General features: G+C 38.2%; 1 protein-coding gene across 1 annotated transcript in view; it reads right to left on the reverse strand.

Moving 5' to 3' along the window:
* Positions 1-1,071: 1,071 nt before the first annotated feature.
* The window catches only part of LOC104470153 (protein kinase C-binding protein NELL1-like), a gene marked incomplete at its 3' end in the record, with an annotated part of 171,189 nt that continues 158,672 nt past the window's right edge, over positions 1,072-13,588 (reverse strand). The window contains exon 15 of the mRNA XM_010084976.1: positions 1,072-1,167. Within this exon, the coding sequence (XP_010083278.1) occupies positions 1,072-1,167 (96 nt within the window). The remainder of the gene's footprint in view (positions 1,168-13,588) is intronic.

The raw sequence follows: 13,588 nt of genomic DNA on the forward strand, positions 1-13,588 counted from the left end.
AACCACTGGATTTCAATATGCAGTGATTTGAGTACATCCGTAAAAAGTTTTATCAGTTCTCAAAAGCTACTCCAAGCATATTTGTTGACAACTGGGCTCAAATTACTTTGTACTATAGTAGAATAGCCATGTACTGAACAGACACTGCTACACACAAACTACTGAGCTATCTCTGGGTAACAAGTTGTTCCAGTGATTTAACTTACCCTTTAACAGTTATTTCTTGGGTTTCTTTTTTGTTTTTTTTCTTCCTTAAAATAACCTCATCAATTGTAATCATGTCCATACCAGCATCATGCAACATGCATTAACAATCCACTTTATTTCCACCAGTAAAGGAAAGCGCAAAAGTTTTATTAACCAACACGCAATGCAAAAACCTCTATCATTGGGTTAAGTGAAATACAACCTCAGTCAATACCGACCAAAATAAAATCCCAAATCTGCTGTATAAAGAATCTAATAAGAGTCCTACATGGAATTCTCTAAGATCCTTTCCTTCTCATTTCAGGTAGACAAGGAACCAGACCTTTGTGAAACGAACAGAAAGGCGGTCCTATAAAGCTGTCAGAAGCAAATCTTGAAATGCAAAAAAAATCTTGGAAAAGGCAGAATCAAATCATCACTAGGAAGATCTATTTTGGTAGGCTGCGATTCTACGAAAATTTGTGGCTTTGGTGACTTAGAAACAAATCAAATTCAATAACTTTAAGGGAAAAGCAAGCATCTAAATTCTGGTCTAATGTGCACAACAGATTCAGAAAAAGCAGAAGGTAACCTCGAGTTTGTCCCAGGAAATAGGTGGAGTAAATATTTTTCATTTGCTGTCCCCTTTAATTAATTAGAAGTGTCCACTGGAAGGAAAAGCAGATACATCCTTGACTGTCTAAAACTTTCCATGTTTAATTTAACACTAGCTTTCAGGTAGGAAAAGGCAGCTATGGAACAGTCGTATCTTCAAGAAAGAGAAAATATCAAGCAGAATAAATGAATGGAAAGTAATTATTTCTTAACTCAGCATATCATACTTCTCATTACCAAAGAAAAAGGTGTGTTTCAGTAAAGCTTTACCTTTCTCACAATGACTTCCTGTGAATCCAGAAGGACAGACACATTTGTTAGGGGCTACACAAGTTCCACCATATCTGCACCCTTCTTCACAGAATGCTGAAAAATAAAAGAAATATATGGGTACTACTTAATTTTTTAAAAATGTATTATACATTTGCCAGATACTAAGAAAACCATCTAAATTCTAAGCAATTAACAGAATTCAACATGTTAAAATTCAGTCCACCTGCAAGCAGCAAGAGAAGTAACTCACTTAAATGACATGAGGAAAAAATCTCACATTACACCGTAGGCAAACCACCTCACCAATAAAAGATTAATAACCATCTGGAAGAAAAAGAGAGGGAAAAATACAACATACAATTTTAATGGGGCTGATCTCCTTTCAATTACACTCAATATGAGTATTAAAATCACAATGCTCTGGCGATCCACAGAAAACAGGCTGGTCAGATGGTGTTAACTACCTTGTTTCTCACTTCTATCAAATCAACTTTACCAAAATGTCTGTAAACACATAAAGTTTCCCTATTTTTTTGTTTTTAAGTGTAAAGTACATTTTGCAGAATCAAGACATGAGATAGGGTGAGACTCATGACTGAAAACAGAAGGGCTCAACCACGAGATAATGCCTCTGCTGAGGTGTGGTTCTTGACAAAGCGTTACACAAGTGCTTTAGAAGTGCATTTGCTCAATACCTAGGATTTGAAACAGATTATGGATCTCCCATCATTTCTTGCAAGCACTGCATGGTGGTCCTCTCATTTAGAGCAGCTTTAGCAGGAAGTCTACCAACTGTACAAGGAGTATGCTTGTAGTTTAACATTATTTTTTTTCTTTTTGTTGTGTGTGTACAAGGGGGGTAACTGAGGTCAGAAGAAGAAAGGAAACTGCAAGCATCAGGGCATGAACTATTTTGCACTGTTAACTCCAGTAAGACCTTTGCTAAGACTAAGGGCAGGCCCTACCTACAACACACTCTCCACCCTCTCCTAGATATTTATTGAACTTCATGAGTTACTCAGTGGGTTTGACTGCACATATGAGGGAAGCTGCAATTAATATTTAAACAGCAGCTCTCTGCATCTAAGCTAATAACAGAATTGTAAATGTTTCCTGCGAGCTAAAATCACAGATGGAGCATTGGCAAAGAGATGTTACAAATGCTATGAAAAGGCTTAAAGTGCTAGATAACAGAAGAAATGTTTTAGATTTATTTTCCAATGCACTAAAAAGGAAAATAAAGTGAATAAAATACTAAGCATTAAAAATAATATTTTCCAATTGTTAACCATTTAGAGGCAAAAAAGCCCATCATCACATCTTTTGACTGAATTGATAGTCAGATCTTCCTTACTCTAAACACATAATTTGTAGCATGTCAAACTGTTTTATGGAGGATAACATGGGGAGAAGAACACTAAAGTGTTTTAGAGAAGATGGTGGTAGAACATCATAAGCCCTCCTGCGACTGGCGCAAGGCAGGGGTGTGCAGAAAGCATGGCTCCTGCCCAAGAACACGCACTCCATATAGGAATCTTCTGAAATATATCTATTTTTAAACCAGTCAGTTTCTACGCTATTGGAAAAAAAGAAATATGGTTTAAGAGTAGCATTTTATGCTTTTTTGCATATATACATTTGTAGAAATGTATAACTGTGCAGAAAGCTGAAAGTGCTAGTATGAAATATAGCTGGAAAAAATATGAAAAACACAATGAGACTCAAAAGATTCCTGTCTCTGAAATTATTGCAGGCTGACAATTGTGTTAAAAAGGAGAATGGTTACTGAACTTGCAATAAAGGTTTTATCAGGAAAATTAGTGAAGGTGCCATTAGGGTAAAGTCTAACAATGGAGGTTTACCCTTGTAAAGAGTCTGATCCAGTATTCTGTACGTAAAAAAAACCAAGAACTATTGATTTCAGGAGGCTTCTGCAAAAGTGAACAGACCTCTGTAATGCTAACAGATTTCTTCCTCTGAAATAAAAGCCTTTATTAAACAAAGAGCTTTCCTAAATAGATGTAATTTCTCTGCAGAGGAGTTTTATTTTTGACGGATGTCCTCCTTGATTATGGATCTATAGAGAACAGACACAGCCAAAAATGATAGATCTGCTGGATATGTCATTTTTGCGATAATGTTGGAGGGGCAAGGGAGTCTCACTGCAGAGCTCCGCAAAGAGCAGCAAGAAACAACCTACAAAGCTTGGTACCATGCTCCTGGACACACACAAGCTGCATATCTGCTGCCTACATATTTATGGGGTACAATTTATTTTCCCCTGTCCAGTTAAACAGAATTATCTTCTCTCCTGATGAAGCCATTATAGATATCCCCAGGAAGGAAAAGTTAGCAGACCTAAAGGCTCTTTGAGTGGAAGGTGTGAAATTTGTCTGACATTTTTGTAAGATCCTTTTGTTCTTCCCTAGATCTAGGCAGTAACGTGCAAGAGCACCTGGGTAAGGCATGCATGCCAACAGCAGCTTCAAATATTCTGTGCTGTCTGTTACTGAAAATTCTTGTCTCTCTTTAACCCCTCTGCTCACAAGACTCAGGGAAAGCTGGACATTTTGCATTCCAGGCTCTTTTCCTACAGAGTTGAAGGAATTGCCTTGATTATTCTGATTTTTGGGACAGTGCAATACTTCACTGTGCTACTCTAGGAAAGCAGGTAATGCAGCATGGAACCCTCATGTTGAACACATACCTCTCAACTCCAAGTGCAACACAGTAATTATTATAAAATAAAAACACTGATATCTATAAACATATATAAAAATAATTTGATTAAAAGAAAAAACAAATTAAAAGTAATTATCCTACAAATTTAAAGTAAAATTATTTTACTACGAAGAGATACAAAAGTCAACTTCCCAAAGGGAGGCAAATTCATCCTTTCCAGGTGGTCACCACAGGCTCTTTGCTCTGTGATACATTCCCTACCCAAAATGCCAACTCCTGGTCGCTGTCTCAGCAAGTACCGGCCTCTCCTGGCAGCATCTTTGCTCACCTGGTAAATCAGCAGCTGTCTGGGACTGCTACACTGGGCAGCATGTGAAAGCCATGTCGGCTTCTCTTACGCTTCTGAAATGTTTTTTTACTGATTTATTTTCAACAGAGTGGTCAGCAAAATGGCCATGAAGTCCACTGGCAACTGGCCAGACTCCAAGACTATATACTTGTCAAGTGAAAAAAGGGACATTCAGGACAGGCAAGGAAGGGGTCAGGCACAGACTGCCCGAGTAAACAAACATGTGCAGCTTTGGAAAAGAGATGGACTAGCGGAACTATACAAGCAATTTGATAATCAATTGATGGAAAGACCACAATTTCATTAGCCGATTGAATTTACTCAGCCAAGTACACAACAAGGTCATGGTTGATAACAATCCAACTATGTAAGCCAAATACCAGAATAATCAGACACTGGTTGCTGAGGCGGGTTTAGAGGACAGCTGAGAAAGTAAGAAGAAAGCACACAAACAAAATAAGGGATGAGCAGAAGTTCTGCTCTTTTTCTCTGTACTCAAGTGTGACGCTATCATCTACAAAAGTACAAAACTCTTCTTGGTTCAGTGAACTACATCCATGGATACAGGGTGCGACTTAAAATTTAACACAAAGCCTGCCAAATGCCACTGGAGTCCTTTTACAGCTGGTTGAAGTCAGACAAGGACATATCTGGCTGGAATGAACTTTGGGCAAAAGAATTGTCCTGGAAAATTTTCATCCTGTGTGTTGGAGCAAGAAAGGGAGTGCCGGTCAGTCTGGCAATCAGGATGCGAACACATCTGAGACCGGAAGAGAAATCAGCTGGGCACTTCATCACCTGTGCGAGTGGCTTCCAACCTAATTTATGATTTAGATTTTACCGGTGATAAGTATGATGCTTAGTTCAGTTCAGAAAGAACCTATAAATCTCAAGTCGTCTAATAGCTGATTATAAAGTTATTATTCCTGATTTATAGTTCTAGAGATTTTGCATGTAAGAAGTACTTTAAAAATGTAATTAGCATAATGGCTGCCTAGTGCAGTCAAAATTCCAAACCTGGTAGTAGAAAGCTACTATTTAGAGATAAGTCTGAACAAAGATCAATGAACTCGGAATTAAGGTTTGGAGATGGGGTTTTTTCAAAGAATGAAGGAATTCTTTCAAATTTGGGAGGCAACACACAGTAAGAGTAAAGAAGAAAAAAAGGTAAACCAGAAAAATACCTGGAAGGACTATAAAAAATAAGAGATATATCAGGAAGAAACGATGTCAAAGATATTGGATACAGGCATATATATGTACTGGGAGTTTGTGTATGTGTGTGTATATATTTGCATACTATACAGTACTTATCAAATACCACTTATCAAAGTGGTGAACTAATATTGTAGTTAGCTGATGCTGCAGTGAATATTTTCAAGTAGAGAGTACTCTGTCATACAGCACTTGCAAAACAAACATTAAGGTGAATTTGGAAGGCTGAGCGCATCTCTCTGAAGGCACCAAACTCTTAGCAGCCGGCCCTTTCGTTGCTGTTATATGATGTCAAATTCTCTTGGTGCTTTGTGTTTTGCGTGACTGATATGCAATCGAGTTGCAGCCATTTGTACTCAGGAAGTGGGCCCTTCATCTGGCTGCTTTCAGAGCTCAAGTGCTCTTTGGCTGGAAATGCTGGATTTTTTTGAAAAATGGAACATCAACTCCCTAAAATTAGTACAATGAATCACAGTGATAAATACTAATAATTTCCTTGGTATTACCCCAATAATGGAAATTACTTTTGAATGTGTAAGTTATCTACCTTGACTAATACATTTTCATGTAAAATCTTTTCTAATGAACAAAAAAGCTACCTTTTATTAAATTAATTCAGACAGCATACTGAATAGACAGAATCTGCCCATTCTACTTTATTGGTAAAAAGACACATATGAAACACTGATGTGAAGCTTATTTTATGGCTGTGAGGACAAATACGTGGCAATTCTCTAAAATGTATATGAAAATGATCAATAGAAGCAATAGGAGACAAAAGTAATAATAAAATTTGTCCTGTGATATATTACACTTTTGAAAGCATCCCTCACATCCCCAGATGATTCTGCGCTAAATAAATATTCCTGTTGCCATTTTATTGCCCTGCTTCCTCAAGGCTAGACTCTTCAATATTTTTAGTGCACCATTTAAAGTCAGCTGCAGCTGTCGGTCTAGTAACCCAATACTAAGCATGACAAAATAGAGCAGAATACTTCTTCCACAAAACAACTGAACATCAGCTTTCAAAACTCAATTCAATGGTTAAAAGTGTAAAACCAAACTGAAACTTACTTTGAGAAATGACATGACATATCATATTATTGGAGCTTTTATTTGCACCACAATGTGTTTGTTATACTCCCATTTTTTTAAACAAATGGGTATAAAATATTTTATATTTACAAATGTAACAAATAAATTATAATTTTATATATTTTAAATTAAAGTTCAGTGGAGCGATCAAAACAAATCAGACAGAAGAACACTCTACTAAAAACTGCAATCATTACAAAGCATGAAAGAGTGAAATTTCTGATCTGCTTCCACTTTGGCTATGATACCGAGGCTCACAGTTTCTTTAGAAATCAGTTATACTTAATCAATCTTAATTTAAGGGTAAGGAAACATGTTCCAGAAGCACAATAGATGCATTTTCCCTTGCTTGATGTGTTATCACAATGTCAGAAAGACCTTGAACTCTATGAAAAAAATCTGAATTCAACAGACAGTGAATGCAGTCTCAGGTCTTTTTGACCTTAGTACTGTATATGCAATATTCAGAGAACATAAAAATAGTTTTCTAGCTGTCTGTGTTTTACAGTTCTCTGTACGGCCTTCCACTCCCTACAAAAATGAACTCTGGACACATTCAGCACGAGACTGGCTGGATTCTACCCTAATGTAACATGTATACAGTCTTTAAATGTACTCTTCTTGCCTTAGCCTGTAGCATTGATAGGCTGATAAAACACAAGTCTATTTACCTGTACCAAGCATTCTGTCTCAGTGAGAAACATTTACTCCATATTCCTTAATGAAAAGCTACCTAGCACCTTAAAATGTTATTAAAAACACTGGAACGTTGAATAAGCTGTAAAAAATATGCCTAAAATGTTAATAAAACATTACTTTATGGTAATTCTCTATATAGGGAACACTATTGTTTGAAATGGTAAAGAAACTTTAAGAAAGCCTTTTTAGTCATCTCTGGAAGCGAGCATGTTTCTTGGGTGCAATCACAGTGTCTACAGTGCTACATTCAGCACCGTTTTTCTGAAGGTTGCTGGTATCTCATTGCAAGCATAACAACTGAAACTGAAAACAGATACTTGTTTTGACAGCTGCATAAAATACGCAAGAGTAAATCAAGGAATTATTGACAGCATTTAGCTATCTAAAGATGACATTACTGGGAAGGAGAAGAAAATATGAAATAAGATGGTGTGGTTTTGTGCGGTGGGTTTTTTGGTAGTTCAGGAGGGGCTACAGTGATGACTCCTGTAAGGTCATGACTCCATGGAAGGGACCCACGCTGGAGCAGTCAGTGGATAACTGCGGCCCATGGGAAGGACTCACGTTGGAGCAGCTTGTGAAGGACTCTCCTGTAAGAGGGAACCCACACTGGAGCAGGGAAGACTGTGAGGAGTCCTCCCCTGAAGTGGAAGGAGCGGCAGAGAAAACACGTTATGGTCTGACCGCAACCCTGTGCCTCCGGGGGAGAAGGCAGAGAAACCAGGAACACAGCCTTTGGACCCGAGAAGAAGGGAGGGGTGGGAAGAGATGCCTTTTTAAGATGTAGTTCTCTTTCTCATCATCTTACTGTGGTTTTGATTGTTAAGCAAACTGAATTGGTTTTTGTGTTTTTCCAAAGTCGAGTCTGGTTTTTTGCCCATGATCGTAAGCAACGAATGAACCCTCCCTGTCCTTGCCCCAACCCATGAGGTCTTGGGGGTTTTTTTACCTTTTGTTCTTCCAATTCTACTCCCCATCCCATCGTTAAGGGAGGAAGGAGCAAGACGCTGCATGGTGCTTAGTTGCCGGTGGCCCTAAACCACAGCAGATGGCAATGGGTTTTTTCTGGTCTGGATCAAGGATGTACAAAGACAAATAACTTATAAAGACATCAACAGACCTTAAGCAGTGTACCTTCAAAAACACACAAACACACACTAAAATATAGGTGTCCTCTATCATTGTCTTAATATTATACTTCTGGTATGCTATGAGTAATAGCTACACTTGTATCTCTGAAAACATTTTCTAATAGGTTTTTGCGTCATTTCTTAAATCCCTCTCATTCTGCCAAGACACTCCACTCAAAAATAAAATGCCTTTTTTTCAAAGCGCAACTGCATTCTATTGACCAACACCAAAAGAATGGGAATTATCAGTTCCAGAGATTAGAGTCCTCTGACCACACAACAGGGAGGATTTCAGTGTGTGAAGCTTTCAGAGCTCACCCAAATACCCATCCAGCCTTCACTCTTTATCAAGAAAGATGCCATGTTAGATACAGACATTTCCTCACTAAGGAACAGAATTAAGAGTTAATCTCAATTTACAGAATCTAGCTTACCTTGCAGTCTCTAACAGACAGAGGTTTGACTTCACTAAAGATGCTGCCAAGAAGTCAATCAAGAGATGAAAAGCCCTGTATCCCATCAGCAATGCCCCAGGGAATTCTGTCTCATTCAAATCAAGATTATATAAGGGAAAGAAATAGTAACAAAGGGAGGGTTGGAGAGGTGAGGGAAGAGAGATTCTAAGGCACTGCTAAAACATACCACACCAAATAATGGATTCTCTTAGGTCTGAATAACTTTTGCAGTCTTCTACACTTCTGACCTTTGTACTTGTTGGATTAAAAAGAGAATGCAAATACAGGACACAAGTAATTTATGTTCTTATCTGCATTTTAAATCAGAAAGTTTTTCAGTAGCTAAAATATTACCAGAAAAGCAGAGCTTTCTCCAAAAATAAAAGTAGATTTTTAGAAGCTATTTTAATTTTCCCAGTGGCAAAAGACACATTCATCTCAAAATCTGGATTTACCTGAAGTAATCTCACCAAATAAGTTTTATCCTGAAGACTAAGGCCCATCCGGAAGAAAAGAATAAAGTCAAATATTTACACTATCTGAGAGAACCACCGGATTTTTCAATAGGGGAAAAAAGCAGCACTGGAAGATACTGTTCTCACCGTTACACAGAAATCTCAGTCTAAAGGCAGAGACTGCTCAAGCTGGTGTGACAGCAGGTGTGATATGCATCACCATCAGCCTTATAATCATCATAATCCGTTGCTTTTACATAAACCCTTTCATCTCAAGCTTTTACACATTATGAACAATTAAGCCTTACAACCCCCCAGCGAGGAAGACGCATTAAGAACCCGAACCTGCCAGGCACTTTTTCAGAACAGTGTCAGCTACAGAAATATAATTTAATAAAGCACGCGTTTAACAAGTAAGAGCAGAAAAGCAAACATAATCTTTGTGTGCATAATCTTTGGCTGAGCCAGGAGCATTTCAGAAACCCAAGGGGCCACACTCTGCTCATGTCAATTAGTAAATCTGTATCAATTTACACAGTGACTAAGAACTTACCCCCTGAATTCTTAAGCTACAAGACTCTACGGAGTACAACTCGGTCACAATTTATAAGCCTATACTGCTGACTTGTGTCCTTACCTTACATATACGCATAATCATGCAAACACTTTAGCTAATATCTAAAAAGTGCGCACACTAACTGAAGTTTCTGCCATCTCTTCCCTCCCTCTGCTATTTTTCTACAGAGAACTCAGAGGGTACTAACAGGTAGGGGAGTGGGAAACAGAAAGGAAGACGAAATCTACATCCTCAGTTGCTTCTTACAGAGCAGTGTCACTATGGTCACAAGTCTAACTTCAACGATTCTGCATCAGGGCGCTTGGTATTTTGCCATCACAATGTCATGTGCTTCAAGAAATCAAAGTAATGAAAAATCTCTCCAACTGGCTTGAGCATGCCTTAAAGGTGCTGGAACTTTTCAAAAGTGCAGTATTTAGAGCTTGGTGTGTCTGGCCAAAATTTTCTTCCCCAGTACATGCAAATCATTCTAGATAGCGTTTGTTCTCCTCGCAACCTGGTAAGAGCACTTTCCAGTGCCACAGAGCATACGCCCTATATATTTGGTCAGTACACTGCATGCATTTAAGGTAAGGTTCACCATAAATGAGAAATGTCCTTATGTTTTAGCCTGCTAACAGCACACAGTACATTTTTAAAGTAGAAAAAATAAAGCACCGTAAATGACAGCTCTAATCCTTCCATCCAGTACAGCATGTGTTCCTAATAGAATATGTTCTCATTAAATGCCACGTCAGGAACTTGCAAAACTATGGTGTTTATTTTTGTTGCTGCAGCACACACTTCTACCTGCTCATAAGGTCACGCTTCGCTAAATAACATCAGCTTTGCCTGCTCCTAGCACACTTGATCATGTGCATAACTAATATTCTTACATATATTTGGTGGTTATGCACAAAAAAAGTCACAGCTACACATCCCAAAGCACATAAAAATTACAAGAACATTTTGTAGATAAGAAGTTACTAAAAAATAAATAAATCATAATATTAAAATAATTTCCACTAAACAAAATTCAGTCTTTGGCTTGGGAGAGGTTAGCCTCCTTCCCAAATCTGGGCTAAAGATCCCACTTAATCACATCCTAACAAAAAATTTAATTTTGCTCTGTGTTGGAAAATTTTAGAACAGAGAGAGCATAATTTAATTGCAATATTCCCTGATTAAATACCAGGCACATATGTTTCACAGCTCTGTGAGATTAATGGCTTTGGGGATCTACCACCGCCACACAGCAGCCCTACCACTGTGCAGTCCCTGGCAGACATCGTATCAACAGTAAGGCTTAAGAAGTGATCTGGAAAAAGACAAAGTCACAGTTATAGATCCCGATTTGTGGAAAATTATTCTCTATATAAGCTGTGACATGAAAGAAGGTAAGATTCATTTAACTGTTAGCTTTTCCAGCTGCCTGCTGTGACTGGCTTCTACAAAGGATAGTGAAGCAGTGTTGAAAACAGTTATTCTTTCTGCACATGCATGTTTCTGTTCTGGATATCCCTCATACTGAGGGTTTCTGCAATCTGATAACAGCAGCTCTGGCAGATGAAGAGCTCCCAACTGTATAAAACACAAGCACTCTTAACCCCTCATGGCACACCCCCCTTCAATGCAGCTTACTGGAGCTTCAATAGGCTTCCCCAAAATCTTTGTTCTAAAAATAGCTTCAGAAAAGGTATTCTTTGAATCTACAAGTATTATCTTAAAGGAACAAGCAAATGAGCTCCACAAAGCATGTGTTCTTTGAAACAAGTCACAAATAGTAAGAGTGATTGCTGTGAGAACTAACTCGCTTAAAATACTGGGCTTCAGGCATCAACAGACAGCTACAGAGGAACTATGTGAAGATGACAAGTATTAAATCTATGTATTGATACAAAGGCATCTTCAACTATTTCAATCAGAATCTGGACTAGGAAGGAAACTACTTCAGATTACATTCATTTTATCTATCCCAGCATAAACACCGCTAAAAGAGAACGTACCTTGCAATGCAATGGTGCAATATTTTGGTACTCACGTCCATATCAAAATGTCACTCATCAGGTACAAGAAATAGAGGAATGCTACACCATGATTCATAAAATCATCATAAACATAATATACTGTAGTATATTCTCTCACGTAGTACCCAGTTGTCACATATTTCACTGGAAATCAGTGTATCCGAAGCACAACTCTAAACAACAGTTTGCTTCCCACCAAAGCACATTACTCAAGCCAAGAAGGAGATAGAGATGTGTAGCATGGAGACATGTATCAGACACAACAGTTTTGGTTATTTTGAAGACATTCATGCTTCCAATTACATGTGTGCTAAGCTGAAAACATACCTAGTAATGCCAGGTAAAAAATAAAAATCAAAGCAGCAGCACTTAAATATTCTTTTGCCTCACTAACTCCAGCAGAGTAAAGAAACCTTTCGAAACCACCTCATCTCCATTCAAGTGAAAATAAAAGTTCTGAAATCTTAAACTTGGACTGTTCTCACACAATTGGCTGAGGACAGAAGTAATTTCTGTTTAAAGAGACTTTTTGAGTCAAATAAGATTTGACCTTTAAAAAAAAAAAAAAAAAAAGTATGGTTTCACTGAGCAGCAATCAAGCAGTCATCCCTAACGTACACTGACAAAACAAGTCGAATTGTGGGGAAAAGATGCTCTCTAAACATTACTAGGTTTGTTCTACACTACAAATAATACTGCACAGCAAAAGGGAATAAAACTCTGACAGCGTATATAATCAGTCATTAACAGAAAACAAATACTACTGCTGCTGGACAGGATCAGAATAATGGTGTCCTGTTGTTACGTAAACAGAACCCTTTAAATAAAAATATACATTGGGCAGCAAGCAGGCTTCTAAAAAAAAATGAGTGTCATCCTTGTGTGCACTACAGCTGACACGTCAAGGTTGCAGGAGCTGACACGTCTTTATGAAGCCAGTTCTTGTGATTGCACAGGCACCAAATGGGCTTATGGAAAGCAACGGACAGCAGCGCCAAACCTCTACAGAGAGAAATCTACTGCACAGGTGAGCACAGCCCAATGGGTTTGGGGTTTCTGGGTTGCCTTTCAGAAGAGAGAAGTCATCTATTTATCCACAGCACAGTCAGTGTCAGCAACAGGGCAAGATTCCTCAGACTACCACAGCCGTAGCGTGCTGCCACAGACTATTGCATCTGTCTAAAATAAACCTTTTATATTGTGGTCTATATGGCACGTTAGACAGCACAGTAATTCTCAAGCTCTGGAGGGTTGGCAGAACATCAAAAACTATAGGGTAAGATAGAGACAGCACATTTCTTATGGTGGAGCATTAGATACAAACAACAGTGGGGTTTTGCTGTTTCCATTACAAAGCTCTCCTTTTTCAGGATCCATAACCACATTTACTTAATTGAATGGCATCAGGGCATTTAAATACACATTTGGGACATTAAGAAGCTGAACAAAGATACTTAAGGGAGAAGTGATTTTTGTTGTTTCCAGAAGAAGCGTAAAGGAATAAAATACTTCTGCATCTGTTAGATACCCAAGGGAATTCAGCCTAGGTCATTCACCTATTGATTTGTATTTTGTTATTGTTGAATAAATCAACAAACCCAGCATCATAATACAATTTTTACAGTGACATATCTACCTTTACCTGCACTGTGCTGCTGAGAAGGTACTTCAGTGAAATGGGAATGTTTCTCAGAGGTGCATATGAAGTTTGGTGAAGCAAATGAGATTACAAGACTCACCATGTATGTAATCTGTGCCAAACTAAAAATGTTGTGACAGAGGAGAAGCAAGACAAATAAACAAGGTATCCCACAGGAACAATAAACACTCAAAACACCCAGACAAAATGTG

The sequence above is a fragment of the Pterocles gutturalis genome, unplaced genomic scaffold (assembly GCF_000699245.1).
Source record: "Pterocles gutturalis isolate BGI_N339 unplaced genomic scaffold, ASM69924v1 scaffold15545, whole genome shotgun sequence".
Taxonomy (NCBI): domain Eukaryota; kingdom Metazoa; phylum Chordata; class Aves; order Pterocliformes; family Pteroclidae; genus Pterocles; species Pterocles gutturalis.